The sequence below is a fragment of the Oncorhynchus keta genome, chromosome 19, assembly GCF_023373465.1.
Source record: "Oncorhynchus keta strain PuntledgeMale-10-30-2019 chromosome 19, Oket_V2, whole genome shotgun sequence".
Classification (NCBI taxonomy): domain Eukaryota; kingdom Metazoa; phylum Chordata; class Actinopteri; order Salmoniformes; family Salmonidae; genus Oncorhynchus; species Oncorhynchus keta.
The window spans coordinates 74,811,643-74,830,570 of record NC_068439.1 but is presented as its reverse complement, the minus strand read 5'-3'; the positions used below and the strand labels follow the sequence as shown (position 1 = coordinate 74,830,570).

The 18,928-nt window shown below is 47.4% G+C and overlaps 1 protein-coding gene across 1 annotated transcript; it reads right to left on the bottom strand.

The window, feature by feature from the left end:
- Positions 1–5,259: 5,259 nt before the first annotated feature.
- Positions 5,260–18,459, bottom strand: mrpl19 (mitochondrial ribosomal protein L19). Its single transcript, XM_035766388.2, has 6 exons — positions 18,301–18,459; positions 17,937–18,060; positions 17,578–17,696; positions 7,923–8,057; positions 5,765–5,946; positions 5,260–5,665 (listed from the first exon to the last, which is right to left on the bottom strand). The coding sequence occupies exons 1-6, from the start codon at positions 18,377–18,379 to the stop codon at positions 5,432–5,434; spliced, it is 873 nt and encodes a 290-aa protein (XP_035622281.1). The 5' UTR covers positions 18,380–18,459; the 3' UTR covers positions 5,260–5,431.
- Positions 18,460–18,928: the final 469 nt, after the last annotated feature.

The following is an 18,928-nucleotide window of genomic DNA, read 5'->3' as shown; positions in this document are numbered from 1 at the left end:
ACCGTCCCCTCGCCCATTCCCTGGGTGCGAACTAGGGACCCTCTGCACACATCAACAACAGTCACCCACGAAGCATCGTTACCCATCGCTCCACAAAGGCCACGGCACTTGCAGAGCAAGGGGAACTCCTACTTCAAGATCTCAGAGCAAGTGACGTCACCGATTGAAACGCTGTTTAGCGCGAACACCGCTAACTAGCTAGCCATTTCACATCCGTTACACAGGCACAGTTGCACACACACACACGCACAGTTGCACACAGAGAGAGACACACATACACACACAGGCACAGTCGCACACAGACAGACACACACACACAGGCACAGTTGCACACAGACACACACACACAGTTGCACACAGTTGCACACAGACACACACACACACACACACACACACACACACACACACACACACACACACACACACACACACACACACACACACACACACACACACACACACACACACACACACACACACACACACACACACACACACACAGTGACAGACAGACAGAACAGTATGTCTCAGCGTGATGTCCTTCGTAACCTGTACTGCTCTGTCCCGTCTTTATGGACTAAAAGACGCAGAGAAGTAATGGCTCTGGATATCACCATCTAGATAAGATTATAGTCTCTCACACCATCTTCTCTGTCAGGGGACTGTCATAACAGCCCTCACACCTGCATGTGTGAAGGCAGCAAGAGCTTCAGTCTGGCCCGAGGGGACAGTGGGATGGAGGAGCAGCAGGAGCTTCAGTCTGGCCCGAGGGGACAGTGGGATGGAGGAGCAGCAGGAGCTTCAGTCTGGCCCGAGGGGACAGTGGGAGGGAGGAGCATCAGGAGCTCCAGTCTGGCCCGAGGGTACAGTGGGATGGAGGAGCAGCAGGAGCTTCAGTCTGGCCCGAGGGGACAGTGGGAGGGAGGAGCAGCAGGAGCTCCAGTCTGGCCCGAGGGGACAGTGGGAAGGAGGAGCAGCAGGAGCTTCAGTCTGGCCCGAGGGGACAGTGGGATGGAGGAGCAGCAGGAGCTTCAGTCTGGCCCGAGTGGACAGTGGGAGGGAGAAGCAGCAGGCAGTCATGTTATTTCACTGGAACATATGGTGATACTCAAGTGTGTCATTTACCTAGGACTACGGTGGACCAGAACACACACACACGCATGCACACGCACACATGTAGGAACGTGCAAAAACACACAGACACACAGTGTCACAGCGGGGTGTAACTCAAGCCTGTAATTTATATGGGTCTATGGGTGGTCCTAATATCTTGTGGCACAGCACAGTTTTCTCTCGCATGCATGAACACACACACACAGAGATTGAGAGTTCAACAAATGTACAGATACGTGTGGGTTTTGTCTTAAGAAAGAAATCACAGGCAGGGACATGATCACACGGAGAGAGACAGAGACAAACGGAGAAAGAGAGGAAGACTAGATAGAACACAGAAAAGGAGAGAATGAGAGACAGAACATGAGAGTGATGAAGATAACACCGTATTGTACAGTGCTGTTACTCTTTCTTGTATGGTCATTAGCAGAGTATACATGATCCCAATTTTACATCCAAGACGGCGGCAATTTGAAATGTTTTTTTGCTGAATTATAGACACAATGAACCATGTCGCGTGTCGTGTCGTAGTTTAATAATGGGTAGTGCTAAAAACAATGACATCATACCTGAATTCCTCCATCTTTATGCCATTATAGAAAGTCATCTACAAAGGAATGGTCGAGTGCTGCCAGTGTGTGCATGTGTCTGTGTGTGGGAGCGTGTTTATGAGGATGTGTGGTCCATAATGAGTTGAGTAAACATCTGGCATTCCTGTATTACAGACCGCTCCTGTAATGTGGAGAAATTACAGAGTGTAGGAGGAGTCCGATCACACACACAGATCACAGGCATGACATTACAGGCTCCAAGGGTGTTTAACCGACACAAACACACACATCACCGGCATGACTTTACAGTGCTCACTGGAACTAACACTATGGAACATGTCATCTCAAAACCACATTGTTTTCCCACTCACTATAGGAAAAGTAAACTACTGCAGGTGTCCACAGCTAGTTGATGTAAACATCTACTCAAGGCTATGAACATATTTGCCATTCTTTTGCAAAGGAATCTTTTTTTAAATTATTTTTTCCCCCTATGTGCTGCTGCGCTACATTTAAATAGATACTAAAAGTGCACATTAAGCAATACAATGCCTCATGAAAGCCATCAGTTTCAACAAAGACGGTTCCGTTCAATGTTATGACACAACAGTGCCCCCTAGTGGCAATATAAAGTGATTCAACATGGTATTTACATGGAAAACCTGCCAGCTACTTGTAACTTTGTACAGTCAACTAAAACACAAAGGTCAACGTAGCAGTGTCTTATTTGAATATGATGAGGTAGTGCAGGGTTGGCCAACAATCCTCCTGGAGAGCTATTGGCTTTCACTCCATCATGAAAAGGAAAATGAGCATGCCATCCTGTAATTTAAAGCCTACTCAAATTTGATACATTTTGCATACGACTTGACTTCCTATTTTTTGCGTACACAAAAGACATAAACTAGGACGTACTATGACAATTTGGACATAGGCCTTCTCTCTGTGCTGGCACACTGTTCCATTGACTGAAGACCAGGCAGGAACTCTGAGACTTTCCTAATATGGGTCTTCCTGTCATCATTAATACTGAAATGGTAATTAGCACAGCTCTCAGTTCCTCTGAGATCACATTCAGCGTCCAACTAGCACTAATGCACACTTCACATGACCACAGACTAATTCTCACGCTCAAGTGCTTCGGCTCTGTTACAACTGAAATCAATGCATTATAAAACAGTCAAGTGTTTGTCTAGAAAAATGGGACCTATCAAGTATCTTACAACATCATACATCATGTATTAAAAGGACAAGGGAAACATGTTTAACAGCTTTTTAATTTAGAAATGGATACTTGCAACTGCACATTGATATGCATAAACACTTTTCCAGACATACAATACAAGATACGATGAAGCAAGCAGGTAACCACAGCTATGCAGACGGTTCCACCATCATCCCTGGGAGATTGACTCCTAAATGTTCCTCTCCACCTCTCACCAGACATCATGTACATGGAGACGGGTGGAAGACCGAGGGCCATTGAGTGTTGAAAGAGCTTAACAGGGATGGCTGTTCCTCAGAGGCAGCACTGTCTGGTGCTTTTCATCTCCCAGGCACTTCATGTCACTAATTGCTCACTGAGTGAATAAACTAGATTTGTTTTCCACAACTTTATGTAATGTATTGATTTGACAGTAAAACCAGCACACTGCTGCTGGGGCTGCCCACGCTCTCACTGGAGCTACCCACCCGCTCACTGGAGCTACCCACCCGCTCACTGGAGCTGCCCACCCGCTCACTATTGAACTACCCACCCTTATTGAACTACCCATTGAACTACCCACCCCCGCTTATTGAACTACCCACCCGCTTATTGAACTACCCACCCGCTCACTGGAGCTACCCACCCGCTCACTGGAGCTACCCACCCGCTCACTGGAGCTGCCCACCCGCTTACTGGAGCTGCCCACCCGCTTACTGGAGCTGCCCACCCGCTCACTGGAGCTGCCCACCCGCTTATTGAACTACCCACCCGCTTATTGAACTACCCACCCGCTTACTGGAGCTACCCACCCGCTTACTGGAGCTGCCCAACTGCCCACCCGCTTATTGAACTACCCACCCGCTTACTGGGGCTACCCACCCGCTCACTGGAGCTACCCACCCGCTCACTGGAGCTACCCACGCGCTTACTGGAGCTGCCCACCCGCTTACTGGAGCTGCCCACCCGCTTATTGAACTACCCACCCGCTTACTGGAACTGCCCACCCGCTTACTGGGGCTACCCACCCGCTTACTGGAGCTGCCCACCCGCTTATTGAACTACTCACCCGCTTACTGGAGCTGCCCACCCGCTTATTGAACTACTCACCCGCTTACTGGAGCTGCCCACCCGCTTATTGAACTACTCACCCGCTTACTGGAGCTGCCCACCCGCTTATTGAACTACTCACCCGCTTACTGGAGCTACCCACCCGCTTATTGAACTACTCACCCGCTTACTGGAGCTACCCACCCGCTTACTGGAGCTACCCACCCGCTTATTGAACTACTCACCCGCTTACTGGAGCTGCCCACCCGCTTATTGAACTACCCCCGCTTACCTGCCCACCCGCTTATTGAACTACTCACCCGCTTACTGGAGCTGCCCACCCGCTTACTGGAGCTGAACTACCACCCGCTTACTGGAGCTGCCCACCCGCTTATTGAACTACCACCCGCTTACTGGAGCTGCCCACTGGAACTACCCACCCGCTTACTGGAGCTACCCACCCGCTTACTGGAGCTACCCACCCGCTTATTGAACTACTCACCCGCTTACTGGAGCTACCCACCCGCTTACTGGAGCTACCCACCCGCTTACTGGAGCTACCCACCCGCTTATTGAACTACCCACCCGCTCACTGGAGCTGCCCACCCGCTTACTGGAGCTACCCACCCGCTTACTGGAGCTACCCACCCGCTTACTGGAGCTACCCACCCGCTTACTGGAGCTACCCACCCGCTTATTGAACTGCCCACCCGCTTACTGGAGCTGCCCACCCGCTTACTGGAGCTACCCACCCGCTTACTGGAGCTACCCGCCCGCTTACTGGAGCTACCCACCCGCTTACTGGAGCTACCCACCCGCTTATTGAACTACTCACCCGCTTACTGGAGCTGCCCACCCGCTTATTGAACTACTCACCCGCTTACTGGAGCTGCCCACCCGCTTACTGGAGCTACCCACCCGCTTACTGGAGCTACCCACCCGCTTATTGAACTACCCACCCGCTTATTGAACTACTCACCCGCTTACTGGAGCTACCCACCCGCTTACTGGAGCTACCCACCCGCTTACTGGAGCTACCCACCCGCTTATTGAACTACCCACCCGCTCACTGGAGCTGCCCACCCGCTTACTGGAGCTACCCACCCGCTTACTGGAGCTACCCACCCGCTTACTGGAGCTACCCACCCGCTTACTGGAGCTACCCACTTATTGAACTGCCCACCCGCTTACTGGAGCTACCCACCCGCTTACTGGAGCTACCCACCCGCTTACTGGAGCTACCCGCCCGCTTACTGGAGCTACCCACCCGCTTACTGGAGCTACCCACCCGCTTATTGAACTACCCACCCGCTTACTGGAGCTACCCACCCGCTTACTGGAGCTACCCTCCCGCTTACTGGAGCTACCCACCCGCTTACTGGAGCTACCCACCCGCTTACTGGAGCTACCCTCCCGCTTACTGGAGCTACCCACCCGCTTACTGGAGCTGCTCACCCGCTTATTGAACTACCCACCCTCTTACTGGAAGTACCCACCCCTGGTTGAGAGATGGTTAGGGGCATGTTGACTTGCTCATCTCCGTCTGCACCTCCTTAAGGAAGCGCTCCTCCAGGGCCGTGGTGTCGTACTCTTTCAGCATGTCATACTCCCGCCAGGGCTCCGCCCACTTCTGGGCATGCTCCAGCTTCTCGGGCGACAGACACAGGTCGAAGCGGATGCCCTGCACGTTGTACTTGGGCCGCTCCCAGCGCTTGGACCACGGCTTAGGACGCATCCGCACTCTGGTCTAGAGGGAAGAGAGATACAGGTCAAACCAATACTGCCCTGTACAGACAGGCCTCGGGTGATGAATCTGTACCAATCATAGCGGAAGCCAGACACTTACTTTATTGACGGGCACGTCCCCGGTGACAGAGTGGGGCACAGGCTTCATGTCCAAGTTCACGGTGCTGTACTCGGGCAGGGCATCTCTCAGGTACATCAGATTGTTGTCCAGCCTTTTCTCCAGCTTCAGCACCTCCAGCTGCTGCAGTCGTGGGCTATACATTTCATAGCAGATCTCAACTCCTGAGGGAGAGAGAGAGATACACTCAGCCAATAATTATCATGGCCTAGGGCACGTGTCAAATTCCCGTCCCGGAGGGCCGAGAGTCTGCAAGTTTGTACTTGATCGATCAATTAAGCTCATTGATTAGTTAGGAACTCCCCTCAACTGCTTGTCTAGGTCTTAATTGGACACAAATTGAAAGGAAGTAACAACAGCCAGCAGACAGTCCTCCAGGAAGTGTGTGTCACCCCAGGCCTTTAATCAGAGTTCACAGGCACTAAATCAAGTCTGCCCAAACCTGGTCCTGGGGTGGCCCTCTGCTGGCTTTCACTACGATCCTAATCTAGAACACCTGACTACATTCAACCAAATCTATAAAACACAACATGCAACAACTTCAAACATTTTACTGAGTTACATTTCATAAGAGGAAATCAGTCAATTGAAATAAATTCATTAGGCCCTAATCTATGGATTTCATATGACTGGGAATACAGATATGCATCTGTTGGTCACAGATACCTTAAAAAAGGTAGGGCCATGGATCAGAAAACCAGTCAGTATCTGGTGTGACAACCGCTTGCCTCATGCAGTGTGACATCTCCTTCACATAGAGTTGATCAGGCTGTCGATTGTGGAATGTTGTCTCACTATTCAATGGCTGTGCGAAGTTGCTGGATATTGGCGGGAACTGGAACATGCTCAATGGGTGACATGTCTGGTGACATTACTTCCTTTCAATTTGTGTCCAATACAGGCCATGGAAGAACTGGGACATTTTCAGCTTCCAGGAATTGTGTACAGATCCTTGCGACGTGGGGCAGTGCATTATCATGCTGAAACATGAGGTGATGGCGGCAGATGAATGGCACGACAATGGGCCTCAGGATCTCATCACGGTATCTCTGTGCATTCAAACTGCAATCAATAAAATACAATTGTGTTCATAACATAACCCCACCACCACCATGTTCATAGCAAAGCCGGATGTGGAGGTCCTGGGCGGTTACAACAATGAACTCTCAGGTCAAGACCAGAGGACTGGAATGGTTACACGTGGTCGGTGGTTGCGGAGCTGGTTGGACCCGTTTCATCATCTGTCCGGGTGGCTGGCCCAAATCCCGGAGGTCTCTAAAACGACGTTGGAGACAGCTTACGGTAAAGAAATTAACATGACATTTTCTAGCAACAACTCTGATGGACCTTCCTGCAGTCAGCACGCCAATTGCACACTCCAACAAAACTTGAGACATCTGCGGCATTGTGTTGTGTGACAACACTGCCCATTTTACAGTGGCCTTTTGTCCCCAGCACAAGGTACACCTGTGTAATGACCGTGCTGTTCTTAATATGCCACACCTGTCAGGTGGATGGATTATTTTGGAAAGTAGAAATGATCACTAACAGGAACAACAAATTTGAGCACAACATTTTGGAGAAATAAGCTTTTTGTGCACGTGAAACATTTCTGGGACCTTTGAAACATGGGACACTTTACGTGATGCGTGTATATACATATATACATTGTTTTGTTCTTTTTATTTAACCTCTATTTAACTAAGAACAAATTCTTATTTACAGTGACGGCCTACACCGACCAAACCCGGATGACGCTGGGCCAATTGTATGCCGCCCTATGCGACTGCCAATCACGGCCGGTTGTGATACAGCCTGGATTCGAACCAGGGTGTCTGTAGTAACGCCTCAAGCACTGAGATGCAGTGCCTTAGACCGCTGCGCTACACGGGAGCCTACCCAGTAGCTCTCCAGGAAGTATTGGCCACACGACCTAAACCAATGGAAACTGAGGTTCTACACTTCAGATTGAATAGTCACAACTGATGTTTCAGACTCATCCAACGGAGATATTTATCCAGGAAACAATATAACCTTCTATGCCACTGATTTAACCTCCAGAAGAGCCTTGGCGGCACACACACGCACACACTCTCTCTCTTCACATGAGAACTGTTGTGTACTTCATGACTATCCCCACCTTGGCCGTCGATGATATTCCTAAGGACAAATGTGGCTCCCAGTCCATGGCCACCTCTCTGGATGCAGATGCCCATAAAGCGGTTGGTTTTGCCGCTGGCATGAGGGTCCGCCATGGTCACAGCTAAGACACTCCCTGCAAAACACAACGACTAATTTAAGTCGATCAAAATCAACACATTCATTTGATAACAGCTTTTTTTTATTTATTTTTTTATTTCACCTTTATTTAACCAGGTAGGCTAGTTGAGAACAAGTTCTCATTTGCAACTGCGACCTGGCCAAGATAAAGCATAGCAGTGTGAACAGACAACACAGAGTTACACATGGAGTAAACAATTAGCAAGTCAATAACACAGTAGAAAAAAATGGGCAGTCTATATACAATGTGTGCAAAAGGCACTTTAAAAAGATAAAGGTCAGTAATCGCTCCTCATCATGTGATGAGATATACCATACAGAGCCTTCAGGAAGGTATTCAGACCCCTTACCCTTTTCCACATTTTGTTACGTTACAGCCTTATTCTAACATTTATTTAAATGTTTTTCCACAAATCTACACACAATATCCCATAATGACAAAACGAAAACAGGTATTTAGAATTTTATGTACATTTATAAAAAAATAAATTACAGAAATAACTTAAATACATAAGCATTCAGACCCTTTGCTATGAGACTTGAAATTGAGCGCAGGTGCATCCTGTTTCCAATTATCATCCTTGCAATGTTTCTACAACTTGGAGTCTACCGGTGGTAAATTCAATTGATTGGACATGATTTGGAAAGGCACACACCTGTCTATATAAGGTCCCACAGTTGACAGTGCATATCAGAGCAAAATCCAAGCCATGAGGTTGAAGGAATTGTCCGTAGAGCTCTGAGACAGGACTGTGTCGAGGCACAGATCTGGGGAAGGGTACCAAAACATTTCTACCGCATTGAAAGTCCCCAAGATCAGTGGCCTCTATCATTCTTAAAAGAAGTTTGGAACCACCAATAATCTTCCTAGAGCTGGCCACCCGGTCAAACTGGGCAATCGGGGGAGAAGGGCCTAGGTCAGGGAGGTGACCAAGAACCGGATGATCATGCTGACAGAGCTCCAGAGTTCCTCTGTGGAGATGGAAGAACCTTCCAGAAGGACAACCATCTCTGCAGCACTCCACCAATCAGGCCTTTATGGTAAAGTGGCGAGACGGAAGCCAAAAGGCACCTAAAGGACTCTGATCATGAGAAACAAGATTCTCTGGTCTGATGAAACCAAGATTGAACTCTTTGGTCCGAATACCAAGCGCCACGTCTGGAAGAAACCTGGCACCATCCCTACAGTGAAGCATGGTGGTGGCAGCATCATGCTGTGGGAATGTTTTTCAGTGGCAGAGACTGGATGACTAGCCAGGATCGAAGGAGAGATGAACGGAGCGAAGTACAGAGAAATCCTTGATGAAAACCTACTCCAGAGCACTCAGGACCTCATGCTGGGACAAAGGTTCACCTTCCAAAAGGACAATGACCCTAAGCACACAGCCAAGACAACGCTTCAGGACAAGTCTCTGAATGTCATTGAGTGGCCCAGCCAGAGCCCGGACTTGAAACCGTTCAAACATCTCTGGAGAGACCTGAAAATAGCTGTGCAGTGACGCTCTCCATCCAACCTGACAGAGCTTGAGAGGATCTGCAGAGAATAGGAGAAACTCCCCAAATACAGGTGTGCCAAGCTTGAAGTGTCATACCCAAGAAGACTCTAGGCTGTAATCGCTGCCAAAGGTGCTTCAACAAAGTACTGAGTTAAAGGGTCTGAATACTTGTAGTTTTTTTGTTATGGTATACCATATTAGTAAATATTACATTGTAATTGTTCATTGGAGCTGGTGTTTTGTAAATGTCTAGTATAGCAGAGAGAGCTTGCAGTCTTTGTGCAATTTGAAAATTAAACTGAACACACCACACACACACACACACACAACCTGTATGCAGACTCCTAATTTGCAGAACTCCACCCGTCGAACAGGAGGGTGTAAAGCTCACAACAGAAAACAGATATTCAGCAGTGCTCTTAGCATTTGGTCTAAGTAATACATTTGCCAATTCAATGGATTTATAATTGTTGGAAATAAATAAGCAGAAGACAAAGAGACACCATGACCTATTCTAAACTGGGATATCCAAGTTCAACTGACTCTACTGCTCTCACATTTTCAAAAGTTAAAGTAAACCGTACCCATTAAAGGAGAGACGGTGGTGAAACAATGACCTCTAAACATTTCCTTCCTGAGGAGGATCTCTGCTGACCTGTGTAGAGGTCGACCTCTAGTCCTGTGTAAACACAGCGTCTGCAAAGTTCGTCTATAAGAATTCTGGAAACAGAAGGGCACTCAGGAATGTCCAATGTGCCAGAAAATAATGTCAATGGACGACCCTCCATGTAACCTGTCCACCCCCCCTGCCCCTCCCCCATGGGCTAGGTCTGTCTTCTGTGCACGGCTCTGTAACCTGTCCACCCCCTGCCCCCTGGGCTAGGTCTGTCTTCTGTGCACGGCTCTGTAACCTGTCCACCCCCCCTGCCCCCCCCCTGGGCTAGGTCTGTCTTCTGTGCACGGCTCTGCAGCCCATCCCATGGGCTAGGTCTGTCTCCTATGCACGGCTTTGCAGCCCATCCCGTGCCCCCCCCATGGGCTAGGTCTGTCTTCTGTGCTCGGCTCTGCAGCCCATCCCGTGCCCCCCATGGGCTAGGTCTGTCTTCTGTGCACGGCTTTGCAGCCCATCCCGTGCCCCCCCCCATGGGCTAGGTCTGTCTTCTGTGCACGGCTCTGCAGCCCATCCCGTGCCCCCCCCATGGGCTAGGTCTGTCTTCTGTGCACGGCTCTGCAGCCCATCCCGTGCCCCCCATGGGCTAGGTCTGTCTTCTGTGCACAGCTCTGCCCAGCCCCCCCATCCCTGTGCACGGCTCCCCCATGGGCTAGGTCTGTCTTCTGTGCACGGCTCTGCAGCCCATCCCGTGCCCCCCATGGGCTAGGTCTGTCTTCTGTGCACGGCTCTGCAGCCCATCCCGTGCCCCCCATGGGCTAGGTCTGTCTTCTGTGCACGGCTCTGCAGCCCATCCCGTGCCCCCACCAGGTCTGTCTTCTGTGGGCTGCAGCCCATCCCGTGCCCCCCACGGGCTAGGTCTTCTGTGCACGGCTTTGCAGCCCATCCCGTGCCCCCATGGGCTAGGTCTGTCTGTGCACGGCTTCTGTGCCCCCCATGGGCTAGGTCTGTCTTCTGTGCACGGCTTTGCAGCCCATCCCGTGCCCCCATGGGCTAGGTCTGTCTTCTGTGCACAGCTCTGGCATCTGCCCCCATGGGCTAGGTCTGTCTTCCCGCTCTGCAGCCCATCCCCCCCATGGGCTAGGTCTGTCTTCTGTGCACGGCTCTTGCAGCCCATCCCGGCTCTGCAGCCCATCCCGTGCCCCCCCATGGGCTAGGGTCTTCTGTCTTCTGTGCACAGGTCTGCTGTGCACGGCTCTGCAGCCCATCCCGTGCCCCCCATGGGCTAGGTCTGTCTTCTGTGGGCTAGGTCTGTCTTCTGTGCACGGCTCTGCAGCCCATCCGTGCCCCCACATGGGCTAGGTCTGTCTTCCCGGCTCTGCAGCCCATCCCGTGCCCCACATGGGCTAGGTCTGTCTTCTGTGCACGGCTCTGCAGCCCATCCCGTGCCCCCCCCTGTATGGGGCTCTAGGTCTGTAGGTCTGTCTTCTGTGCACGGCTCTGCAGCCCATCCCGTGCCCCCCACCCCCCCCTATGGGCTAGGTCTGTCTTCTGTGCACGGCTCTGCAGCCCATCACGTGCCCCCTGCCTTGAACCCTGCTTTTAGTGGAACCTGGAACTGCAAGGCAATCCGATTGTGCACCGCTCAGGAACCATGACCAATGTATAATTGTCCTGCTAATAACAGGGTTAATAATATATATGTGAGAATATCCAACAGGCTTTTATATAATTCTAAATTAATAATAATCGCTTTGTTTAAAAAAAATTACAGTTGAGATTATTTCGTTTTCAAATAACTTTTAGTTTCTATTTAGGTTTATGTCACCCATTCATTGTCACATACACAGTAGGACCCAATAGCATAATCAGTGCTCTAACTCCCCCTTGTGCTGGTCTGGAGAAATGAAGTGGTGACACAGGGTACAGTACTAAACCACAAATGGCCTCTAAGTCCCGCAGCATAATCACAAAAATTTTAGTGGAGCAAACTACTGTAGGGGATACATTGGCTGAGGCTTGTAGGGGATACATTGGCTGTGGCTTGTAGGGGATACATTGGCTGTGGCTTGTAGGGGATACATTGGCTGTGGCTTGTAGGGGATACATTGGCTGTGGCTTGTAGGGGATACATTGGCTGTGGCTTGTAGGGGATACATTGGCTGTGGCTTGTAGGGGATACATTGGCTGTGGCTTGTAGGGGATACATTGGCTGTGGCTTGTAGGGGATACATTGGCTGTGGCTTGTAGGGGATACATTGGCTGTGGCTTGTAGGGGATACATTGGCTGTGGCTTGTAGGGGATGTGCTACCAAACTGGATGCAACATGCCCCTGATACTGTGACGGTGTTAAGCCTAATTGATATATTCAAAGTAATATTTATAGTATGCTGGTATTCATATTTCCATCAATGTTTTTGTTATTTTAAAAATATATTTAATAATTGTTTTGTTCTGTCCATACTTAGTTTAGCACCTGATGTTTATGTCCCAATAAACAGACTTACTGAAAAATATATCTTCAAATACACTGATAATTAATAAATGATTAAACAAAGCTCAGTGTTTTTATTATGTCACGAGGGGTGGTAGGAGTTGTTTTTATTTATTTATTATGTTGTTGGGAAATGAAGAGATTAATTCCTGATGGTCCTGATGTCAGGATGGTAAGTTGGTGGTTGAAGATATTCCTCTAGTGGTGTGGGGGCTGTGCTTTGGCAAAGTGGGTGGGGTTATATCCTGCCTGGGGTCTCCTGACCCCTCCTGTCTCAGCCTCCAGTATTTATGCTGCAGTAGTTTATGTGTCGGGGGGCTAGGGTCAGTCTGTTATATCTGGAGTATTTCTCCTGTCTTATCTGGTGTCCTGTGTGAATTGAATTATGCTCTCTCTTTCTCGGAGGACCTGAGCCCTAGGACCATGCCTCAGGACTATCTGGCCTGATGACTCGTTGCTGTCCCCAGTCCACCTGGCCGTGCTGCTGCTCCAGTTTCAACTGTTCTGTCTGCGGCTATGGAATCCTGACCTGTTCACCGGACATGCTACCTTCTCAGACCTGCTGTTTTCAACTCTCTAGAGCAGGGGTGTCAAACATACGGCCCGCGGGCCGGAACCGGCCCCCAAGGAGGTTCGATCAGGCCCGCAGGATAATTTGAAAGTGGAAAAAAATGCATAAAAGACATGGAATTAATTTTTTTTTTTTTTAAGACAAGCCGCATCACTGAGACAGACTGAAAACAGCAGACGGTATCAATGCGCCATCTGCTGCTTGTTACGACGTTGTTAAGATTGTTAATGTCTCTACCTCTCCACTACACCCTCATTAGCCAAAATGTCGTTATCCAAACGGAGAAAAGTAGATAAGGAGTGTAGAATTTTCAAGAAAAATGGACCACGTCCTATTTATTTACAGAGATGCACGGAAAACCTTTGTGCTTGGTGTGTTTGCAACAAGTTTCGGTATTGAAGGAATATAATATTCGACGCCACTACGAGACTCATCACAGCGAAAAATATGACGGCTTGCAAGGACAACTGAGAAGAGATAAGATTAACGAATTGCTGGCGGGTCTGAGGAAACAGCAGTCAACTTTCATCCAGAGCCGAGAAGTCAGTGAAGCAGCGGTAAAGCCAGCTACCTAATTGCTAGCGAAATAGCATTAGCATCGAAGCCGTATTCCGACGGTGACTTTGTTAAACGATGCATGATGAAGGCGGCTGAACTTGTATGTCCCGAGAAGCGACAAGCTTTTGCCAATATTAGCATGACGAGGAATACTATAGCAGAGGATTTCGGAACTATCGGCAGATTTAGACAGTCAATTGAAACAGAGAGTCAAGTCATTTATTGCATTTTCCGTGGCAATTGACGATAGCACTGACATCACAGACGTGGCCCAACTGGCCATATTTATTCGAGGAGTTGATGAGACATTGACTGTTACTGAAGAGTTTCTTGAGTTGGTGCCAATGATGGACACCACAACAGCCGAGGACATTTTCGGCTCTGTCCTTGCTGCATTGGACAGAGTTGGAGTGGACTGGTCCCGCGCTGTCAGCCTGGCTACAGACGGCGCGCCATCCATGGTCGGAAAGAAAGCAGGTGTCGCGACAAAGTTCAAAGACAAAGTACAAGCCCTTAATGGAGGAGATCGTTTCTGGACATTTCACTGTATTTTGCACCAGGAGGCATTGTGTTGCAAGTCGCTGAAAATGGACCACGTCATGGAGGTGGTTGTTCGCACTGTAAATTTCATCCGGTCCAGAGGTCTGAACCATCGTCAGTTTGACAAACTTCTCAGCGACAGCAACATTACCCACAGCCTGCCATACCACACTGAAGTGAGATGGTTAAGCCGAGGCGCTGTGCTGAGGCATTTCTTTGATCTACGAGAGGAAATCGGACAGTTCATGGAGAAAAAGGAAAACCGGTGTTGGAATTACAATCTCAGGAATGGCTACGGGACCTTGCATTCTTGGTTGATATTACTGAACACTTGAACAATCTGAACAAAATGTTGCAAGGCCGCAAAAAGTTGTCACACAGTTTTCTGACAACATACATGCATTTAAGTTGAAGCTGACTTTGTGGGAGATGCAACTGGCAAATGGCAACCCTGCCCTGATTTTATCAGTATCTACTACCAGGGTACCCCAAATTAACAGCCCTGGCTGCTAAAATTTTGTGCATGTTTGGGACAACCTACCTTTGTGAACAAATTGTCTCAGTGATGAATATCAATAAAACAAAAATGCGTTCAAGGCTCACAAACAAGCACTTAAATGACATTCTGAAAGTGACAGCTAGTCAGGACATGACACCTGGTGTTGATGCACTTGTACAGGCCAAAAGATGCCAAGTTTCAGGTACAAATACAAGTCCAGACTAGACTAACACCTTTAAAATGCTGCCTTAGATACTGTTTGCATTGAAAGAATACAGCTCTGTGAAGATGAATCCTTACTGTGGTGATTTAAAAAATGTGCACTTTAATGTTAGTCAGCAGCTTCAAAACAAAAGTTGTGTGATGGAATTCTACTGTTCATACAACTCCATACATTTTCAGTATGTATTGTATGTGTATGTATGTTTCATGTATGAAGTTTACAGATTTACAGGACAGGCGAACACTTTCTTCATTACACATTTAAAATCACTCTCCTTAGTTTGTAAGGTGTACGCAGGGATTACATTTAGATTTTATATGCGTATGTGTAAGTGGTTTAAAAATTCCTTTCTTTAAAAGTCTCATTTAATCTTAAAGTGCATTACTATATTTTTCAGTACCAATTAAAGTTTTGTGCCTTTGTACAATCAGTGGGATCAGTTGCAATGCATATTTGTGAATGATAAAAGTAAATTGCACATTTGTCTAAGGAAATATGAGGTGTTTCATGAAATGTTTTGTAAAAGGATAGTTCATTAAATTTCAATATTTTCCTAATGTTCTTGTGCTTCTTTACACCAAAACAAAGGAAAGACATGATATTTTGGTTATTTATAGCAGAGTATGGTATAATTTTAATGGTCCGGCCCACTTGACATCTCCCTAGGCCGTATGTGGCCCACGATGCGAAATGAGTTTGACACCCCTGCTCTAGAGACAACAGGAGCGGTAGAGATACTCTGAATGATCGGCAATGAAAAGCCAACTGACATTTGCTCTTGAGGTGCTGACCTGTTGCACCCTCTACAACCACTGTGATTACTATTATTTGACCATGCTGGTCATCTATGAACATTGTCCCTGTACAATAAACCTACAGTATATAAAACATTGTCCCTGTTCAATAAACCTACAGTATATAAAACATTGTCCCTGTACAATAAAACCTACTGAACAAAAATATAAAAGCAACATGCAACAATTGCAATGATTTTACTGAGTTACAGTTCATATAAGGAAATCAGTCAACTGGAAAAAAAAATCATTAGGCCTTAATCTAGATTTCACATGATGGGCAGGAGTCCACCCACTTAGGAGCCAGGCCCACCCACTGGGGAGCCACGCCCAGCCACTGGGGAGCCAGGCCCAGCCAATCAGAATCAGTCTCCGAATAAGGGCTTGTTATAGACAGAAATACTTCTCTGTTTCATCAGCTGTCTCAGTGGCTGGTCGTGGAGGTCCTGGGCCGGCATGGTTACATGTGGTCTGCGGTTGTGAGGCTAGTTTGACATACCGCAAAATTCTCTAAAAAGACTTGGGGCGGCTTATGGTAGAAAAATGAACATTAAATGCTCTGGCAACAGATCTGGTGGACATTCCTGCAGTCAGCATGCCAATTACAAACTCCTTCAAAACTTGAGGAATCTGTGGCGTGTCATTGTGTGACAAACTGCACATTTTAGAGTGGCCTTTTATTGTCCCCAGCACAAGGTGCACTTGTGTAATGATCATGCTGTTTAATCAGCTTCTAGATATGCCACACCTGTCAGGTGGATGGATTATCTTGGCAAATGAGAAACAAGTCTTATTTCAGCTCATGAAACATGGGAACACCACCTTACATATGAGTTTATATTTTTGTTCAGTATATATAAAACATTGACCCTGTTCAAATAAAAGTATATCAAATGAAAAACGGAGGCTGTCCATATTGCGCGGCAACGTGATCGCTAGGTGGCAGTGGGCACTGAAAATCCTTGTATAACTTCATCCCTCATTTTTGCTAAATGAGAACCAAACGGGAAGAAGAGGAGGTTGTTAGTGTAACAGAGATATGTATGGATCTGTAACTGCTACAGTGTAGTTTAGTAGGATGAAGGCTCTATAGCTGTATGGATCTGTAACTGCTACAGTGTAGTTTAGTAGGATGAAGGCTCTATAGCTGTATGGATCTGTAACTGCTACAGTGTAGTTTAGTAGGCTGGAGGCTGTATGGATCTGTAACTACTACAGTGTAGTTTAGTAGGATGAAGGCTCCATAGCTGTATGGATCTGTAACTACTACAGTGTAGTTTAGTAGGATGGAGGCTGTATGGATCTGTAACTACTACAGTGTAGTTTAGTAGGATGAAGGCACCATAGCTGTATGGATCTGTAACTACTACAGTGTAGTTTAGTAGGATGAAGGCTCCATAGCTGTATGGATCTGTAACTGCTACAGTGTAGTTTAGTAGGATGGAGGCTCTATAGCTGTATGGATCTGTAACTGCTACAGAAAGTGCATATTTTTTATTTAAATGATTTTTTCTTGCTGATGAAAGAGAAATGGTGTTTGTCTTGAAAGCCGTAACACAAGCGTGGGGATTGTAGTTCACCAGGCAGTTGCGAGCAAAATGAATGGCTGAGAACTGTAGGGAGAAGGCAGATTGCCGCCTAGAGTTTGAGAGAGCTAGCTAGTAGCCAAGATGGGATGGTGTGTATTTAAGTCTCATTTATAAACCAATGGTCTCAAAAGGTCTCTTACCAACATAAAACTCCGGAATGTTGAGCACTTTCCTCCTCTGGATCATGTCTTTGCGCTCAATGGCGAACTTCAGTGGGTTTATTCTCTGTCGGGGAGGGATGAATTCTGGACTCAGGAACCTGTATTCAAAAACAGAATCAAAACAGGAATGGAATGATATCATGTTGCATCATTTCTGATAAAATAGGAGAAATTACAAAAGGAATCTAACTATAAATCACATTGTAGTTTGTGTTATCATGCCAATGTTTGACAATGACAGAAATTGAGGTGGCAAGAACAACTATAGGACCAGGTTAGCATCACATCACCATGTGTTCAGTGTTATGAACACAGCTTGTTAGCTAGAATGCTCTTACTTTCGCAGTGAAGCCTCGGACTGTGTTTTGTCAATTATGACAGGTTTTGGTGGAGGTGTGAATTTTGTTGGCTTGCCACCGTCACTCCCCTCGTCGAGGCGACGCATAGACGTGGACAAGAAACCTAAGGAGGAAACAAAAGACTCCGTCTGTTTATAATATTAACCCTTTTAATAGCAATGTCGCACTAGAATAGCAGCTAGCTAACACCAATGTAATTGTGTTACACAGTGACTAGCTAGCTGGCTAACGTAGCTAGCTAGCAACGTTTAGGGCATTTGGGGCTAAATCTTGCTAAGGAATACCCAACGCATTGCTAGCAACCCTTCGAGATATACTTATTTTATAATTCCATGTGACTTACGTTCATTTTGCTGTTGTATATTCCGTAACAGCCTTATTGAAAACATAACTTTGTCAAGCCTTCTTGTGCAAGCAGCCATATTGGAAGCTGACCTTCGCTGTCACATGTGAATTGTTACGGAAGCCGAAAAGTGTCTCAAGAGACGCAACATGCACATCATCCTTTCATCCACACGATGTCACTAAAGACATAGGCTACATCAAAGAGCCACCGGTAAAAATGACAAGGAGGAGGAGACGGAGGAAGAGGAGGATGGTGGTGTTGAATAATTTCAGCATTTCAATCAATCATAATAATTTAAGTTGATTCTAATGCCGAAGATATAACCTACTGTGCTTTAGCAATGAGGAGGAGCCACTGAAGGAGAGCTTGAACCACTGCCCTGTGGTTACAGTGTGAGTAGCGTGCCCTACACTACCATCTGTGACATAAAAGCCTGGGCCTCTTGGTACAGGCAGTATACCTTGCCATACAGATGCTACACTATTCCCACCCTGCGTCCAAACCCCAATGCGAACCAGGGAACATTTCCAACTAGGTTCTGAGAGATTCCATCAATGTAGCAATTAAAGAGGATCAGCCAGTGCCATGTTTAAACCATGCCTCTTGGCCAGGGTTTCCCAAACCT